Source organism: Marmota monax, unplaced genomic scaffold, assembly GCF_021218885.2.
Source record: "Marmota monax isolate L192 unplaced genomic scaffold, Marmota_monax_Labrador192_F-V1.1 WCK01_AAM20220418_F8-fsc00180, whole genome shotgun sequence".
Taxonomy (NCBI): Eukaryota; Metazoa; Chordata; class Mammalia; order Rodentia; family Sciuridae; genus Marmota; species Marmota monax.
Genome location: NW_026693881.1, coordinates 2,755,412 through 2,776,615, shown reverse-complemented (window position 1 = coordinate 2,776,615; position 21,204 = coordinate 2,755,412). Strand labels below are relative to the sequence as shown.

Sequence of the window (21,204 nt, the reverse complement as noted above, 5' to 3'; positions counted from 1 at the left end):
GGACCTTAGGCCATTGGGGATGTAATATTGGAGAAGATATTGGGACTCTGCCCCCAATTCCTTTCTTTCTCTTTCATTTCCCAACCATGATGACATAAGTAGCTTCCTCTGGTATGCTCTCCAACGGCTTATCATAGGCTCATAATTTATGAACCAAATGACCATGGACTGAAATCTCCAAAACTGTGAGTCAGATTAAAGCTTTTCTTCTTATACAACATTTATCTCAATTATTCTGTCACAGTGACAGAAAGCTAACTAGCACAACCTTCAGCAAAAACAGTCCTTTTTAAGATTACTAACATATTTATTTTTCACATGAATGCTTTAGCATTCTACTGATATTTCCTGTACTTACTCTGAATACTGCTGTCTTCAGAAAATTTTAAGATTTAACTTTTAATAGTCTCACTATTACCAATATTCCTAACCTGCTATATTTACCAGAATTATCAGTTTCTTTCCTAAAGAAACTTTACTTGATAGATGATCCGATTAAACATACTGAAAATAAAATAATAACATACTGCCCTCTCTTCTGTGCAACATTTCATCTAAGTCATTAATCACCTGTAAGAAGTCAAATCTGTGACTATGTTTTGGAAAGAGAAGACGACTAACCTCCTGAATGTGAGAGTTCCTTTCCCCATCCCATCATGAAACATATGAGCACTTTCTTGTCATAGTCGGTTCATTTAAAATACTTTTACCCTTTGGAGTTTATCCTATGATTCCATTTTTCTCCTACTTTCAAATATAAACTCAGGGTTCCAAGTACTAAATCCACTTGTAGATCTTCTTCTAATTTTGGATACTACAATATGAAAATATTAGGTCCAAATTCCACCTGAGCCCTTGTAAGTAAGTTTTCTACAATTCCAGTAGTACCTATAATACAATTGCAGTACCAATAATTTATCCAACAGTTAAAACTGTACAATTTGCCAAGATAAATGCATAAGGATGTTCATAGTGGCTTTGTTTGCAACATAATCTTCTTGCTAGTAACAGGGACGAAAGAAATTCTTTTTAGTAAATAAAATAATTAAAATATTTATGTTCATTTACTAATATTACTGCTTATGCTGGTTTTGTAAATGCCAAAAATAACCTCCTCCTCTGTATTATGAATTTCACTTAGAATCTCTAAAGTTTTATCATACAAGATAGTAATACTTTAAAATAAATTTACTATGATTCATCTTCATACAGACTGAACTACAATCTAAACTTAGCCTAAATCTAAAGAATCCTTCCAAGATCAGTATTTGAAATGCATAGTTCGTGTCTTTCCCTTTAGGAATTTATTCTTGGCACATCTATTTCATGCATTTTTGATGATTTATTCAGTTGAAAAGTTTATAAATGTATGTGAGATGTATCATATTCTGCACACATTCTTCAAATCTACCACTCCTTAATTTGTAACATTCAATTCATTAAAAAGGAAAAGGGGTTCAAAGAGTTCTGATATTAATTTTTCAGGATTCTGTTGTAATTCTGGCATTAGCATAATAAGTGTAAAGAAACTTATTTGTTCTGTAGCTAACTTTCAAAAATGCACATTGCTTTAAATGGACCAATACAGACGGATGTTTCCAGAATTTCATCAGAGTCATAACTTTGGATTTATTTCTGGGAAATACTATATGATGTCAATGATGAGCTCATTAAAAACTTTAAATTCCAGTTCAAATGATTAACTGAACACATGTATGTGCTGACACCAATAAAACAAAAGAACAAATATAAAAATAGATCTCTAATAGTGATAGAGTGCCTAGCGGGGCACTACCAGCAAATCTGAACAGTACAGGAGCAGATAAGAACTGGCATAAACTGAGGAGTCCATCCTGCATCTATGAAAGAGCAGGAAAAGGCACTTTTCCTAAAAGGAATCTGAAACAAGAAGTAAAACAAACCCACACAGAGCTGCTGAGGCTCAGGGTCAAGAAAAGAAACTGCTGAGTGACTCTAAGAAGGCACAGATTGTCAATCATCTGCCAAAGAAGCTGATGTTAGAATCAGTCCCCAGCTTCCCCTACATAAAATACTGGGTACATTTTTCTAAAGTGGAACTTATTTGGAAGAATTCTACAGTGAGTGTTAGGAACAAGGAAAATGTTTGAATTTCAAAGATAAAGTCCTAAACACTCCCAACACCCTCAAAAATTTTCCTTTTCAAGGAAAAACAAGTCAGTTCAGCACTGAACCTTCATATGCAATATGGATTAACAGAACATAATAAAACTATCTTGGTAAACTCACAAGATAAAACTTTAAACTTAGATTTCTACATGCAAATAAACTGCCAATTAAGTGTGAGAGCAATACACAAACAAGAATTATGAAACAAGAATTGACAATGTTGAACAAGCAAAAACCATTACAAACACAAAAAGAAATGAACAAACTCAAAGTCACAGCAGGAAAATTTATTATATTTCTGTTAGGATTCAATCCTCAAATAAATAAAAAGAAAATCAAAACAGCATCAAGAATTTTAATGCAATTAACAAAGTGATTAAATACAAATACTGTATGACCATAATAACAAAGAATGTAAGACATAAGTAGACATTTGAAAACAAAGACTACACAAAGTACAACATCAGAGCATTAAAAACACTTTACTATGGGTTCGAGGGTCGATGTCTCGTGCATGGGTGTGTCTTGCTACAGCCCCATGGGTGAAGCTATGCTCACCTGTTCCTTTGTAATATAACCCCTTGCCCTGTTTAGGATACAATCTTCCATGGAAGTGCCTTGTGTGTGTCCCCTTCTCTTACAGTGCCCTTGGGTGTGGCCTATCCAGGTGTCAGTCAACCTGCTGACAGTGGACATCAGGAAGATAGACTCAGCCCCCTGAAACCTGACCCCTTGCCTCATTTGAATAGTTTCTCCTCAATAAAAGGGGTCAGTGCGTGCTCTCACTCTCTTTCTTTCTGTGGACCCTTAAGGTCAGAGGAGCTGTCACAGCGAATCCAAAGAAAAAGGTATTTGTGTCTCTTGTGTGGTTATTTTGCGCAGCCCAGTTAGCCCAGTTCAAATGGAGTGACCCCTGAGCCTTTTAGTCGCTAACAGAAACCTGGCACTTTACCATGAATTTAACCACAGAGAAAACACTGAGGCTATATTATTCATCTGGAATAATATTATTCACCTGGAAATTTAAAAACTTCTCTTTAAAATAGTAGTTGGGTAAAAGAGAAGAAAAATAAATTGTACATAATTTAGAAAAGAATAATGAAAAGATCACATCAATATCTATGGAATGCAGCTGAAGCAGTTCTCAAAGGAACATTTTAAGCCAGGCATGGTGGTGCACGCCTGTAGTCCTAGCAGCACAAGAGGCTGAGGCAGGAGGATCTCGAGTTCAAAGACAGTTTTAGCAAAAGCAAGGTGCTAAGCAACTTGGTGAGAACCTGTCTCTAAATAAAATACAAAAAAAGGCTGGGGATGTGGCTCAGTTTTTGAGTGGCCCTTAGTTCAAACCCCACTATCTGCACTGTCCCCCGCCAAAAAAAGGAACATTTTAGTTTTAACAAAATTTTTTAGAATATAAAAAGGCTGAACATAATCAATAAATAAGTCAACTAAAGAAGACAGAATAATAGCAATATATATTATAGCAAGGAATTTACACACACACACAAATTCATAGAGAAGAAAGAAAAAGAGGCATTAATGACAACTGAGATAGCTATCAGTATATTTTATCATACCATCAAATAAGTACTTTTCTTTTCTCTCCTCCCATTCTTGTTCTAAAATATTTTAAATATATTTAATTATATTTAAATTTTAAAATATTACTTTACACTTCCCTTTTTTCTCCCCCCCACATCTGTTAACTATCACAAGTAGCACACAAAAGATACATAAACCCTGCACTAAATTTAGAACAAAAGAACTAAATCCAGGGCTAAAAGCAATACTTGAATCTCCAATACTCAGATACATTATGAATCACCATGCTTTTTAGGATCCAATCAAATCTGACAGGATGCATTAATGCTATTAAAAATTGTAAGAGAATTTAATGATAATAACTTAAGTCAATACTTCTCAAAATTCTGCCTACAAACAGCCCTTACAATAGATAAAAGTAAACTTGGACTTCTCGGTAATCTTGTACATAAGATTTGTATGAAACAGGCTATTTTAAAACTTGTGGCAAGTAGTTCATTATCATAATAAAATAATGATCTCATAAAATCACTTCATCCTTGTTCTCATCCAGTTTCCTGGATGCTGAGGATAATATAAAAGACACAGAAGTATAATATACTTTTTGTGCATTGCACTGCTTTATTAGAAATCGTATTTTTTGTAATAACTGTGTATATTTATAAATATATATTTATGAAGTAGAAAGCTGAAGTAAGAATATGAATAGCAGTCACAGTCACATGGACAGAGACAAGCATATATTTAGTCTTTCAAGTTTCAGCTTCCTTGAATAGGGAGAATTTGTTTCATAGTTTTGAGACATAATCAGTCCCCTAAGCAACTTTAAATATCAATGACATACTTTCATTACCAATATCCATAACTGTCTCCTTTTCATTCTTGCATTAAAAAAAACCAACATAATGAAGACTTCAATTAACTTTATATATGCATTCATGGAAGCTTAACAAATAAATCTGAGCAAATCATGTAAATATAACCAAGTAATAGATTTAAATCTCAAAATAAATTCAAGCTGAAATTATATTCTGCTATTCTGAGAGACAATCAAATTTAACTAGAGGATGAAACTGGTAATCCTTCAAAAATTAGGTCTATGAAATAAATATTTTAATGTTTTTAAATTCTTAGTTTTAGAATTTATAGTATGTTGTGTGATGTTTAAATGTTCCTCTGTGCCTCTGCAATTCCAGCTTCATGAGTTGAATATTTCTATATACTTTACCTTTTTTGCTATAGAAGAAAGCAGTTCCTTCTTCATACTTCTTAGTAAAAATTCTGGCATGTTATTTTCAATATCCTCACGTGTTCCCTTTTTATGCAACACTGCAGCCAGAAATGAAATAACCTGGAATGAAGGAAATATTTTTTTTTTTTTTAGTCACTGTGGATAATGTATTGTGATACAAAATATCACTGATTACATGACTATCCAATTAATGACAAAGTACATAAAAATAGATTTGTTGAAGGGAAATATAAAATGAAAAACTAGTATTGATTTTCCTCACTTGTATTAATAAACAAGTACATTATAATAGGAAAAAGCATATTGCTATATCTTCCATGCTAGGTAGTACCCACTCAGTGAATATTTTCGTAATTCCATCAGGAAGAACATTACTTTCTTATTTGGTTCTATCCATGAAACTATCTCTTCCTATCCTCTATTAGAATAAACTGTATACATTCTTCTTTCCTTGTAGAAAAATAATTCCAAAACAAGAGTAATATTTGGTTCATAAATCTGTACACTTTTGTTCATCTAATAAATAAAAGTAGAATGACAGAATGTTATTTTAAGATAATCTAATATAATTCATCAATACAAGCACCACTTTGAACTATAGCTACTACCCAAAAATCAAGTGAGAAAGACAGAAAGATAGAAAAAAGAACACATCATTTCACATACAAGCAGCAAGAAATACTGAATCAATAAGACATTGGCTGGAATTTTAGCTCTGGATATTTGACAGCTATGTGAACATGGACAAGGTAATTAATCTCTCTAAATATTATCTATAAAAATGGCAAAATAATATTGGCATGATTGTTTTAAAGACTAGAGGGAAGGTGTATGAGGGGTCTATATGAGGGAAAGAACTGATCATTACTTAAAAATAAATTATAGAAATATTAAAATTAAAAAACAAACTGAGAGAATCAGAAAAACCATAGAAAAAGATATTTTAAACATGTAAATACCAATAATCTGAATCACAAATGACAGAAGAATGAATGGCACATGAGAAATATCTGAAGAAATCAAAGTTGAAAATTATCCAAAAAATAAAAAGCATAGATGCAATATCTAATAAGAACACCAAACCAAAGGGGAGCTGGGGACAATCAAAACAAAAATAAAAAACAAACTTACAGGGGTTGGGGTTGTGGCTCAGTGGTGGAGCACCTGCCTGGCTTGTGTGAGGCACTGGGTTCAATCCTCAGCACCACAAAAAGATAAATAAATAAAATTAAGGTATTGTGTCCATCTACAATTAAAATTTATTTTTTTAAAAGCCTTACAAATATCCACAAGTAGGTGCTACACAGAAAAAAATAAATATTAAAAACGGAAGGAAAAAACAACTACCTATAAAGCTGCTAATAGGTAGATAAACAGCTGAACCTGCACTAAAAACAATGGAAGACCTACAACACAGAATATTCTCCAACTTCCATAGAAAATAAAAGCAACCTACATTTTTATACCCTGTAAAAATATTCAAGAATGAAGAGTAAAGATAATTTTATATAACAAAAAACTGGGTCAATTTATCACTAAAAGAGCCACACTAAAGAAAATAACTACAGGCCCCAGTCCACCCCTCCACCCGCGGGGCAGACACCCGCCAGAGCCTAGCCTCTGGCACAGGGCCGCCTCTTCCGACCAGAAGACTACCACCACGGGAGCCCAGGCCCAGCTCAGAGCCTTTCACACTGACTTGCGTAGGACCCAGGTCCGGGGTAGGTCTGAGTTCACCCCCCACACACACACATACCTGAGAGCCTAAGCCTAACCTACTTCCATCTTGGGACACTACCGTCATCACCATAGCCTTCCCCAGGCAGTAACCCTAACATTTTGATAGCAGACAGGGCCTAGAAGCAGCTGCATCTCAGAGCAGGCATCCCAAAGGGAGTGTGAGGCCCACCCTTTCAGTCCCATCTCTGCTTCCCTCTTGGGGCACCTTAACTGTTATCTTGAGTTACCTCAGCTATTGCCACCACCACCTTTAGATGCAGTAGCATACACTGAGGGACACCAGCAGGGTCTAGAATCCCCACATCAAGGTGAGGTATACAAGAATATAGGGAAGAAACTATAATATCTCAGATCCACTCCGCAAGAAAGGAAGACACATAGACAACATGAAAAACCAAGGGAAGAAAGTGCCCCCAAACAAACCAGGGCACTATAATAACAGAAACCATGGACAGCAAAGTTGACCAAATGTCAGAGAAGGAGTTCAGAAGGTTCATAACTAAAATGACTGTGAATTAAAGAATGACCTAAATGAGCAAATACAGGCAAAAATTGACCACTCCAACAATGAGATAAGAGAGCAAATACAGGTAGCAAAAGATTACTTCAACAGAGAGATACAGACTCTGAAAAAAAAAAAAAAAACAAGTCAGAAATCCTTAAAATGAAGGATACAATTACCAAATTAAAAACTCAATAGAAAGCATAACCAACAAACTAGATCACTTGGAAGAAAGAACATCAGATAATGAAGACAAAGTATACAATCTGGAAAATAAAGTTGATCACACAGTGAAGAAAGTTAGAAACCATGAAGAGAACATCCAAGAATTACGGGACAGCATCAAAAGACCAAATGTAAGAATTATTGGGATAGAGGAAGGCACAGAGTTTCAAACCAAAGGAATGCACAATCTCTTTAGTGAGATAATATCAGAAAACTTCCCAAGCATGAAGAACGAATTGTAAAACGAAATACAAGAGGCTTATAGGACACCAAATGTACAAAATTACAACAGATCTACACCAAGGCACATTATAATGAAAATGTCTAGCATACAGAATAAGGATAGACTCTTAAAGCCACAAGAGAGAGGAACCAGATCACATATAGGGGGAGACCAATTTGTATCTCAGCAGATTTTTCAACCCAGACCCTGAAAGCCAGAAGATCTTGGAACAGCATATACCAAGCTCTGGAAGAAAATGGATGCCAACCCCAAGAATCTTATATCCAGCAAAACTAAATTTTAGATTTGATGATGAAATAAAAACCTTCCATGATAAACAAAAGTTAAAAGAATTTACAACTAGAAAGCCTGCACTACAGAACATCCTCAGTAAAATATTCCAAGAAGAGGAAATAAAAAACAATGATGAAAATCAGCAGAGGGAAGGATTACACTAAAGGAAAATTTAATCAGAGGAGAAACCAAATCACATTAAATACCAAAATTAAACAAAAATAGCTGGGAATACAAATCATGTCTTAGTAATAACCCTGAATGTTAATGGCCTAAACTCACCAATCAAAAGACACAAACTAGAAGATTGGATCAAAAAATTAAAAAAAAAAAAAAAAGAAAAGATCCAATATTATGCTGCCTCCAAGAGACTCCTCTCATAGGAAAAGACATCCACAGACTAAAGGTGAAGGGTTGGGAAAAATCATACTACTTACATGGACTGCGGAAGCAAGCAGGGCTTTCCATTCTCATATCAAATAAAATAGACTTCAAACTAAAGTCAATCAAAAAGGACAAAGAAGGACACTACATACTGATCAAGGGAACCATACACCAACACCAACAAGACTTAACAATTATAAAATCTATATGCTCCAAACAATGAAGCATCTTACATTCATCAAACAAACTCTTCTCAAGTTCAAGAGTCAAATAAACAACAACACAATAATTTTGAGTGACTTTAGCACACCTCTCTCAACACTAGATAGATCTTCCAAACAAAAGCTTAATAAAAAAACAATAGAACTCAATAATATAATCAATAACTTAGACTTAACTGACATATATAAAATATTTCATCCTTCAACGAGAAAATACACTTTCTTCTCAGCAACACATGGATCCTTCTGTAAAGTAGACCATATACTATGCCAAAAAGCAACTCTAAGTAAATATAAAAAAGTAGAGATACTACCCTGCATTCTATCAGATCATAATGGAATGAAATTAGAAATCAATGATAAAATAAGAAATAAAAGCCACTCCAACACCTGGAGACTAAATAATATGTTAGTGAATGAACAATGGGTTGCAGAAGACATCAAGGAGGAGATTAAAAATTTTTTAGAGGGGAATGAAAACACAGATACAATGTATTGAAATCTCTGGGACACTATTAAAGCAGTTCTAAGAGGAAAGTTCATTGCATGGAGTTCATTCCTTAAAAGAAGAAAAAGTCAACAAATAAATGACTTAACATTACATCTCAAAGCCCTAGAAAAAGAAGAACAAATCAACACCAAAAGCAGAAGACAGGAAATAATTAAAATCAGAGCTGAAATCAATGAAATTGAAACAAAAGAAACAATCGAAAAATTGACAGAAAGTTGGTTCTTTGAAAAAATTTTTAAAAAATTGACAGACCCTTAGCCATGCTAACGAAGAGAAGGAGAGAGAAAACTCAAATTACTAACATACATGATGAAAAAGGAAATATCACAACAGACAGTACAGAAATACAGAAGATAATTAGAAATTATTTTGAAAACCTGTAATCCAATAAAATAGAAAATATTGAAGGCACTGAAAAATTTTTAGAGTCATATAATTTGCCCAAATTGAATCAGGATGATATACACAATTTAAACAGATCAATTTCAAGTGACAAAATATAAGTCTACCAACCAAGAAAAGCCCAGGACCAGATGGATACACAATCAAGTTCCTCAAAACTTCTAAAGAAGAACTAATACCAATACTCTTCAATTTATTTCAGGAAATAGAAAAAAAGGGAGCACTTCCAAATTCATTCTATGAGGCCAATATCACCCTGATTCCAAAACCAGGCAAAGACACATCAAAAAAAGAAAACTTTAGACCAATATCTCTAATGAACATGGATGCAAAAATTCTCAATAAAATTCTGACAAATCGAATACAAAATCATATCAAAAAGATCATGTACCACGATCATATGGGATTCATCCCAGGGATGCAAGGTTGGTTCAACGTACAGAAATCAATAAATGTAATTCACCACATCAATAGACTTAAAGATAAGGATCATATGATCATCTCAGTAGATGCAGACAAAGCATTTGACAAAACAAAGCACCGTTTTATGTTCAAAACACTAGAAAAATTAGGGATAACAGGAACATATCTCAACATTGTAAAAGCTACTCTTACTCCATCCTGCCTTCTTTCGATTGATAGATATTTTTTAGAATGGACTAAAGACTCCAATTAAATGTCAGAGATGACACAACAGACAAAAGAGCTATGTACAAGAGATACACTTTAAAGACAATGGTAGCTTGAAATAAAGGATTGGGGGGAATACCATTTAAAAGCAAGCATACTGGAGTGAGTATCTTAATATCAAGTGAAGGATATTTCAAAAAGAGTATGGCCAAAAATGTAAGCATATTTCATAATTATAAAGTGGTGAATTCATCAAGAAGACATAAAAATCATAAAAAAGTAGACCCTAATAACAGAAAGGAAGGTCTTCAAGACCCATATTCAAGTGAAATCAGCAAGAGGAAGAATAATGGATAGAATGAATGCTCTATTTTATTAACACACACATTCATGAAAATTATAGCTTGTTCAAGAAAATAAAAATAGCTGTACTTCATAAAATTAAAAATTTTTGTGCATCATAAAACAGTATTAAGAAAATGAAGAGACAACCTAAAGAATGGGAAAAAAATATTTACAAATCATATTCTATAAAGGTTTAATATCTAAGATATTTAAAGAATTCTTGTAATTCAATAATAAAAAAGACAACCCAACTAAAAAGCAGACGAAAGACTTAAAATATGTATTTCTCCAAAGAAAATATACAAATGGCCAAAATGCACATAAAAGACATTCAACATCATACAGCATTAGAGAAATGCAAATTGAATCTATCAGGAGACATCACTTCATAAATACTAGGCTATAATGAAAAGACATTATAAAATTTATGAGATGAAGAAATAGGAAACCTTGTGCATTGTTGGTGGGAATGTAAAATGGTATAGGCACTGTGGAAAATGGTATGATTAGTCCCTCAAGACAAAAAAAAAAAAAAATTGAATTATCAGATGACCCAGTAATTCCACTCTAAGGAATTCCACTCCAAAAATTGCATACAAGAGAAATGAAAACACATGTCTATATAGAACCTGTCCATTAATGTTTATAGAAGAAATATTCATAATAGTCAAAATGTCCATCAAAGAAATATTCATAATAGTCAAAATGTCCATGAAAATGTCCATTACAAAGATAAATTGTGTTATATACATACAATGCAATATTTTTCAGCCATATAAAGGAAGCAGGATACAACTTGAATGAGACTTGAAAACACTACCATAAGTGAAAGAAATCAGTCACAAAATGTCATATATTGCATGATTTCTTTTATATGAAATATTCAGAAGAGGCAAATCCATGGAGACAGGAAAATCTACGGCTACCATGGGATGAGGGAAGGGAGAAATAAAAAAAATTGTTACACAATGGATATGGGCGTATGATGAAAAAGTTTGGAAAACTAGAGAGAAGTGGGAGCTGCACAGCATTATAAGTGCACTGAATTGTATACTTTAAAATGGTAATTTATGTTATGTGTATTTCACCTAATAAAAAATTATAGCTTACATTTTTATAAGAACTCATTGTGTACAATGGCATCAAAGTTATTTTTGTTCTTTGAAAAAGCAAAAAAAAAAAAGTATATAATGTGTTTTAGTACATATCAATAATCCAATAACCAGTAGCTATTTTTGTAGTATCATTCCTTTAAAGTAAGGAAACTTGGTTCCCTATACATAATCTTAAGTGTTATAATATAGTAGATTTTGAGGAAATTATGCTGTCAAAAAGATTACAAAATAATGATATACCAAGAATGGTCAAATCTTATCCTGAGCCTTAAAACAGTCTAACAAAATTTGCATTTTAATTTGCAAGAGTTAAGCAAAACTTCAGAGTTTGACCAACCAGCCTTATACTATTTATGTGACCATGGGCAATTTATATAACTGCTCTATGAATTTTACTTTCTCATCAATAAAATAGAGGCAATAATACCTAATTAATACAAATGTTCAATGAAAAATGTCCATTAAAAACCCTGGCACATAATTAAATATAAGTGATAACCACAGAACCATACCATTACCCAATTCAATCTAAAATTCATTAATGCTTTAATAAAACTGTATTTACTCCCTAGTACATGACAGGCACTGTGTTGGGTGCTGGAAAAGTCTAGACAATAGGCTATTCTGATTGATTCAGTAATGTGAAATTCAGCTGATTGAGGGGTTAGGAACAAAAAGGTGGTGAGAATATACACTGAAGGGGCATGGGTAGGAAAAAGTAAACAAAAGAACACAAAATAAACATCTATTAAATAATTCAAGGAGAGATTAATGTGAACAAATTGGCTGACATAAATTAAAGGAGGCAAATAACCTTATTTAAGCATTAGACAATTTAAATATTTTTAATATCACCCAAGAAAAAGATCTTTGATACATGCTCAGAATTTACACTTTGTAAGTATTTGAATCAGTTAAGCTTAAAGTTTTACATTCAAAATTTTACATTCAAAAATAAGTAACTGAAGCTTAGAAGTGATTGAATTTCTTCATATAAATATTCATAACATTTTGGACTCTAACAACATCTTGGAATATAATTTAACACTGAATCACAGTCAACATGTAATGAAAAGTTCAGGTAACCAGAGTACTGACTGGAAGGGGACATAAGTAAATTTTGTAGAATGCAAGAATCATTCTGTATCTTGATCAACATATTGGTTACCAGACATATACACTTCAAAACTCCTTGAACAGTATATTGAAGATCTTTCCTTTTTATGATTTGTAATCATATTTTATTTAAAGACAGGCACCCACATAAACACACATACATTGAAATATATGTGAATGATATATGCATTAAAAATATATATATATTCACTCCTTATATATATTCACTTTAATTTTAGGCAACTATTCCTCAGAGGTTACTTAAAAGTATTGAACTCTAGTTCATGAAATATATACTTAAGTGTTTGTGGATATAATATACAGATGTCTGCCACTTTAAAATGTAGCAAAAGATAGATTGATGGATGGATAGGTATGTCATAAAACCATGAGTAATGAAATGTTAACAAAATCTAGGCAGCTGATATATAGCTATATTGCACAATTCTTTTAACTCTTCTTTTTGTTTGAAAAGTTGGATAAGATGTTGGGGAAAAAATCAGTTTAGAACCTTCAACAACATAGAAAAAAAGCTGATTATAAAATAGTAATGATCATGCAACTCTACTTTTTGTTAATTTCTATATGTGTATGTATACATATTTTTATGTATTTTGCATATTCAACTATTCCCTCTTAACTAGATCCTTTCAATTCACTTAAAAAATACTTAAGAATGTCTGATCCACAAAAATAAAACCACAAAGAAGAAACTCCCTTAAAATCCCACACCACTTCCTTCAACTGCTACTAGGTCACTCCTGTCCCCTTCCAAAGTCACATTTCTTTTTATTCTTATTTGTTCTCTTTAGTTATGCATGACAGTAGAATGTATTCTGACATCATATGTACATGGAACATAACTTCCCATTCTTGTGGTTGTACATGATATTGAGTTCACTGGTCATGTATTCATATATGAACATAGGAAAGTGACGTCCAATTCATTCTGCTCTCTTTCCCATTCCCATCCCCACTCCTGTGCTTCCATTCCCCCCTGTTCAATCTGGTGAACGTCCTGTCACTTCTCCCCACACACCCCATTGTGAGTCAGCATCCGCATATCAGAGAGAACATTCAGCCTTTGTTTTACGGGGGATTTGCTTATTTCACTTAACACGATAGTCTCTAGTTCCATCCATCTCCTGGCAAATGCCATAATTTCATTCCTCTTTATGGCTGAGTAATATTCCATTGTGTATATGTACCACATTTTCTTTATCCATTCATCTGTCTAGGGCACTTAGGTTGGTTCCATAGCTTAACTATTGTGAATTGAGCTGCTATATAAACACTGATGTGGCTGTGACACTATAGTACACAAAGTCACATTTCTTAAAGAGGTAAGAACACTTCTCCTTTCCATGTTTTCATTTACTCAATATAAAACTAACATAAACTCCAGCAAAATAGCTTTTGCTGAAGATACTAATGACTTCTTTGTCACCACACCAAATGGACATTTTTCAATCCTCAGCCCTGGTGGAATACAAAATATCAAATTTGTCTACTCTTAAATTTAAAATAAGGGAAAGACACTATTTGGTATGTAAAACAAGCTTTAGAAAAAAGCTGGGTGCCTATAGTTTCAGCTACTCAGAGGGCTGAGGCAGGAGGATTGCTTCAGCCCAGGAGTTCTAGAATAATCTGGAGAATGTAGTGATACCTCATCTCAAAAAAAAGTTTAATTTAATTCTATGACCAAGTTTGAAAATAAAAAGGAGAAAACTTAGAGGCTAAAATTAGGAAAAGGGACCAGGGGATGAAGAAGAAAAGAAGACAGAACCATAGTCAAAATAGTAAATGCCGCTGGTCTATTTTCATTACCCAATTCTATACTATTTTGAAATTCGAATGAACTCATAAACTATTGTCCACATTTCTTCAATTGGCTCAATCTATATCTATATCTATATCTAATCTATATCTGTAGAAGCTCTGCCAAATGGCCTATTTATGTAGAAATTATTCTCCAAGTTACAACAATAATCAAAGAAGTGAGTCCCAAAGGATCAGACAAATCCAGCCTGGTATCAAATCAGTACAAAAACTATTTCCTAAGACTTTCATGGCACAGAGTACAGCTGCTCAAAGCCTTCCAAGGAAACCAGCAACTCTGCAGTAAGATCAGCCGTTAAAAATAATTCTGTAAAATGGAAAATAAAGGGAATTTCTTTGTAAACATGGGCTTGGGCATGAAAGATGAGCTTCTAATTTGAGGCTAAATGTGCTCAATTTGAATTGTATTCATTTTAGATGGTCACTTTTTATAATACCATCACGTTTCTGATTTTGAAGATGCACACGCATTGATTAGTCAAAGAATAGTAAAGAACATTCTAGTACATGCAAAACAGTACAAGTATATGTAAAGTTAGTCACACCAGAGCTTTCTTTACTTATTTTCCTTTAGAACTTCTCCACTTATCTTGGTCACATCCCGAAGGTTCCTTTCTTTATTCTTGTCATCTACCCTCCCAAGGAAACAAATTCACTCATCCCACAAACAACTCAGCACCTCCCGTGGAGGCCTAAACCACCTTCATTGCCTGGGTGTAAAGAAACACAGAGGATGGCTAAAAGCAAAACATGCTGTGACTATTGGAGGATTTTATTTTAGCCTACCTTTTCACACCAAAACCTCATACACAGTAGCATGACTAGGCTGTTTTTAAATGTTAAATTGAGTTTTTCACTTACCTTTAAGCTCCACTAACCAATGGAAGTATCACTGAATAAAATAGCACAACTTCAATTAGGAAGGAAACACAGAAGGCCTTCATCACAATCTAGACAAACCCAGAGTGAAAATCTGGGTGACTTCTGAAAACCCAGGGTGACTGTTCAGCATAAAGTCCAGATTCAAAACTCGAATCCATCCTTTTGGATCACAGACCTCTTTGAACATCTAAGTTAAGGAGCCTGTGGCAGGCAGCTTCTGATAGAGTTCCCAGCAATCCCCACTTCTCTGTATTCACAACCTTCCTCTAGTTGAGCTTGAAGTGGCATTAGCAACTTGCTTCCAGTGAACAGAAAGTGGCAAAAGGAGGGGACAACATTTTTGTAATTAGGTCACAAGACCATGACTTCCATTTTCCTAGCACTCTCTCTTGCCCTATTACTTGCTTCTCCTGATAAAGCAAGCTATGTGTTGTGAGATGTTCCGTAACAAGGTCCAAGCAGCAAAGAAGCATGGGAGGCCTGAGTCCCACAAGCCACAAGGAACCAAATCCTACCAACACCCTTGTGAGCTAGGAAGCGCATCCTCCCAGGTCAACGTGAGATAGCAGCCTGCAAGAGGCAGAGCCAGAGGGCCCAGCTAAGCTGCACACAGACTCCTGACCCACAGAAACTATGAGGTGATAAATGTGTATTGTTTTAAGCCGCTGAATTTGGGGGTAATTTGGTTTACACCAACATAAAACTAACAAAATACCCTCTATGAAAAGTACACAATATACAAACTCCAGTATACATTTAAGGGAATGTCCATCAGTTGACTGCCTAAGTAGTTCAGACATTACAGATCAGGAAACTTCTGATATGAGAAACTCAAAATGATATGCATAAAAGACCTGTAGCAAATCATGCCATGTCCTATACCAAATGTAGAATTCTTTCCTTCCTAAAGTATTATTAAGAAAGTTTATATTAAATATAATTGATATAATATAAATATTAATATATATCAATACATATTAGTATATATTAATTTATATAAATATAATGTAAATATTACCACAGGTAAAATAATACCAAAGTCAACTAATGCCAAAAATATTTCAAAGGTACTAAATAGGTATTGAAGATAAAATAGAAACAGTCAATTTTGAGATTTTTCTGTCCAGTTGGTGAGACAAAAACAAACACACACACATGTACACACACAAATATCCATCATGATGGTAGTACAAATAGAGATTTGCACACAGAATCCACTCCTGTATATAATATAATGACATTATTGAAGTTTAATTATAATCTAATTAGAATAAATACCTGAACTGTTTTTCCAAGTCCCATGTCATCACCCAGAATACATCCTCTTCCTTGGATGTAGTGTCCATAGAGAAACTGAGCTCCTTCCCTTTGGTAGTCTCTCAAATACCTATTAATGGTATAAGGAATAGAATCTCCATCTTCAGATAATTTAAAGGCATTAGCAGATGATGGAAATTTTCGGTCTGGGAAAAATGGTTTTTCCAAATCTTCATCATCAAATATAAAACTCCTGGGGCAACCTTTAGCAGATTTTACTTCTTGAAGTCTTTTAAGAGGTATTTTCCTTTCTTGAAAATCTGAATATAAGACAACAGCAAATGACTTGCCATTTTCATCCACTGTGATAGATTTTATGCTTGCTTCACAAAGTTTTTCATCATATGGAGAAGGAGCAAGACATCTTTCTCCTGGAAGCCACCTGTCTACAATAATAAAGAAAAGAAAATTTTCAGATCTAGCTTATAAATAACATCTTATCCACTACTATGAGAAAAAAAAGAATCCAAAAATCTTTTTAAAATAACTGAAACAAAGTAAAATATATTTATGTGTAGATATTTTCCTAAAATATATTATCAGATGTCCTATAATAAACAAAGGGCATATAATTCACTTCCTGTCACTCTTATTCTGGTGATATGCCATAATCCCCTGGTGATTCTGATTCAGTACATATGGGTCATGGGCATCTGGTTTTATTATTTTGTTTCATTGTTATTGTTGAATTCAAATATGAGACTGATGTTCAGCCAGGGTGAACCACTGATTTAACTACTCCTACTGACTCATGAACATTATATATTATTCATGATATGACAGAGTAAGATTGAGTAGGACTTGGTAAAAAGTAAGCTAAATCCTTTGGACAGCAATGTTTCTGTGGTTCATCTGTCTGCATCTTTTTAAATTATTCCCACCTCCTTTCTCTGGAGACAGGTGCTTCTTTTCACGGTCAATACTGTTGCTTCTAAACCACTGTTCCAATTGGTATTCAACTAGACAAGGGAAACTCCAATTACAGGGTGATGTTACAGCTTTGTCACAACCTTTTCCCTTCTAGGTTTCAAATAGTGAGGTTTTTAGGAAATGAATTCTAAGTTCTCTAACACCTTATTATTCTTTGAGGAGTCTGATCTCTATATTTGTGAACTTATCCTGTGCTGAACTGTTTATTTTCCATCCTGAAGATACAGCACTGTGAATGGAGAGGAGTTCTTGATATAGTATACTATTAGTACAATTTGAAAGGTACCAAATAAAGGAAGCTAAGTAAAAATTTTTCCAAATGGAATTTCTTTTTTTTTTTTTGAAATGTTTTTTTTTTTAAATTTTTTATTGTTGGTTGTTCAAAACATTACATAGTTCTTGATATATCATATTTCACACTTTGATTCAAGTGGGTTATGAACTCCCATTTTTACCCCGTATACAAATTGCAGAATCACATCAGTTACACATCCATTGATTTACATATTGCCATACTAGTGTCTGTTGTATTCTGCTGCCTTTCCTATCCTCTACTATCCCCCCTCCCCTCCCCTCCCCTCCCCTCCCCTCCCCTCTTCTCTCTCTACCCCCTCCAAATGGAATTTCTACGGCAAGATTCCAAAGTATTATATGACTATAATCACAAGAATATTAAGAATTATTTTTCTTACACATTTCTCATTAAGATAAGTAGTTTCCTAGAGTCTTCCTAATGATCTCTAATTAGATTTTCATAACATCCATGATCATAATATGACGTTTATATTGTCTTAAGCAAGAATAACTCCTAATGATATTTTTCATCAATTGTTCCTCAAAAGTAAAGCCATAATTCCCATTAATTTTGGTGAGGTGGTTTTATCACAGCAATCATAAGTAAGCAGGGAAAAACCTGTTTCTACTAATCTTTCAATCCAAACTGAGAACTGTTACACTATTCTGAAAGACAGAGTTTTAATGTGAAATTAACACTCTGATCTACTGTAAGGGTAAAACAGCAAATGGGTCAGTGGGTCTTGTTTTAACAACAGTGCTGTTTGAGAATTAAAACCTAGAGTTCCCTTACTACAACTCTTAACACATTGATTGATGTAGGTTGTCTACCTAGCAAATGTCTTCTCCTTTTTAAGACTTAATTCTTTATCTATTGTTCAACATATGATTGAAGCAGCAATTATTCACTAGACATTGTCTTACAATGGGTATAAAGCAGAGAAAAATTAATGTAAAAAATGATGACTTGTCTTTCTGCATCTGATTAACTGGGATCATTAACTTTTCAAGGTAGAAAACAATTAGTCAACCCTTAATCCTCTTTTTATATTACTCCCACATCCAATCCATCAGAATCTTTCTGGTTCTACTTCAAAAATATCACTTTCCTCCCATGCCACCATCACTCTAAAGCAAATACTAGCCAACTGTAATATCTGTAATGAATCAGATATTAGCTATTTTTTTGCTAACTCTAAGTTTTGAGGGCATACATTCTTTAGTCACTGTAAGGCAAAAACAACTGCAGATAATAAACAAATGGGGCTGAGTTCTAATAAAACTTTATTTACAAAAGGAAGCATCAGACTAGATTTGGTCTGTGAGTGGGCAGTAGCTTAGTGACCTTTGCCCTAATGCACATCACCATCACCTTAGCAACCTAAGCAACATCCTGTCTCAACATGAAATTTCAAAGAAAAAAAAAGGGGGGGGGAGGGTCTAAGAAATGTGTCCCAAGTGGTATAGCATGTGCAAAAAAAACCGTGAAGGGCATCACATAACTTATGGGTATCTTTCTGCTTCCTGAGTTTGGATAATTTCTAGAACTAAACAGATAGGGTCTGAGCTAGGGAGGAATCTCTCACTATCCAGACTCCAGAACAAACTGTCAATTGGGAGGGTTTCCTGTTGGACTGAACGGAGGACTGGAAGTAATGCTAGACCATGATCTGTTCTCTCGCCCTCTTTGATTCACCCTCCTTGCTACTGGAATATGACAAGCAGGCTCCCACCCCTGGGCCCCTAAGCTTTCTGTTCCTTCCACTGGCACTTCCCTAAATAGCCAAGTGACTAGATTTCACTGCAAATGAGCATCCCAGTGACCATCTCTGCTCAGCAGCTTCATCTGTTTGGTTTTACCTGCAGACTCCTATAGGCATACGTGTATACATACTAGAGGACCCTGAAGGACAATGTCAACAATCCCAGCCCTCAGAGTTCAGGCTGGCACTGTCCTTCCTGAAACTTACCCCTCAATTCCTCATCTATTTAATGAGATAAACACCTTACTCAACGGAAAAGCGAGTCGATAAACAATCAGAAAAAACACTCAATATGTGGTAAGCTACTAATTTAGGGACAAGAACACCTCCCCGACGACTTGTGGCAGCATATAAACCCCTGCCTCAACACAGCACGTATTAAAACTGTGCAATAAAAGTAAGCGAACTAAACAAATATCGCAACCTTCGCCCCTCTCCTTAACGACCCCCCTGCCCGGCACGGGGCGTACACTGATGAAGAATGACGTCTAGGCACCACGTGGGCAATCGCATAAAGCTCTGCAGACACCCGTCTAATTTAACAATCACAAAAACTCGGCACTGACGCCAAGTTCACAGACGGGGACACTGCGCCAGGTGGCTCGGCAGTGCTGCAGGGAGTCTGACTGCAGAGGCCAGGTCCACCACCCTGAATCGCTGAATGGGTCCCAGCCCTAAAGGGGTTCGGACTGGCAGCTGTCACTCCAGGGAGCATAGCGCTCTGCCTCGGCCGGGGGCGCGGGCGCGACGCCGCAGGCAGGTGTCCGCGGCGGCAAGCGCGGAGCCTATACCTTTGCGGGCGGATTCCGCGCGCGACCTCGGGGCCTCCGGATCCATCGGGCCGGGGGCCGGAGCCGGGCAGCCCGGCGGCACCGAACCCCTGGCGGGCGGGCGGGCCAGCTGCGGCCCACGCCACCGCCAGCCGCGCTCCGCGCATCGCCCCCAAGCCCCTCGCGGGGCCGGGAGGGGGTCAGAGGACCCAGCCGAGCGGGTCGGCGGCGTCCGAGCCGGGGCACTGGGTGAGGCTGGCGAGATGGCGCTCCCCTCGTCGACGCGGGCCCCTCCGCCGGTGGGGAACCGGAGGCGGGCACAGGTCCCAGCTAATCTCCCCCTCAGGGTCGAGCTTCCCTCCACAGCCCACCGCCACTTCCAAGCCGGACTGTGGAAATCCCGCGAGAATGGGCTCTCTAGCTGTCACCAGAGTATCGCGAGAAGAAGACCTTGGCTCCTGTGGGCGGGGCCAACCTCCGGACGTCCTCTCCCCAGGAGACGCCGATCCGAAAAGCCCGCGGGAACTGCAACTATCGCGTGGTTTGCTGTCGCTCTCCGTGCTGAGCCGGTTTTTGCTGCTGAAAGGAGTTGGAAAAGGCTTGGGGACTGGGGTCGGGGCAGGCCTGGTAAGGAGCGGGGCAGCGACCGCATCCTAGGACGCGCGACCTCGGGTGAGACACCTTCGGGTGAATCGCAGCTGCGGCCACTCTTGCCGTCGACAGAAGGCGGGCGTAGGAATGCCGCTGCGTTCTCGGCGC

General features: G+C 35.9%; 1 protein-coding gene across 8 annotated transcripts in view; it reads right to left on the bottom strand.

Annotated features, from left to right (window-relative positions):
• Positions 1–20,684, bottom strand: part of Ercc6l2 (ERCC excision repair 6 like 2) — a 136,348-nt gene extending 115,664 nt beyond the window's left edge. For 7 of the 8 annotated variants that reach the window (XR_009228499.1, XR_009228501.1, XR_009228500.1 and 4 more), the window contains exons 1-3: positions 20,467–20,684; positions 16,650–17,074; positions 4,919–5,041 (exon numbers count right to left, since the gene is read on the bottom strand). Coding sequence is in view for 2 of the 8 variants with exons in the window: in XM_046462715.2 (XP_046318671.1) it covers positions 4,919–5,041; positions 16,650–17,074; positions 20,467–20,512 (594 nt within the window). In the remaining 6 variants the exon portion in view is untranslated. Of the gene's footprint in view, positions 1–4,918; positions 5,042–16,649; positions 17,075–20,466 lie in introns of those variants that run through there. The other variant, XM_058585147.1, reaches the window with a different exon arrangement.
• Positions 20,685–21,204: the final 520 nt, after the last annotated feature.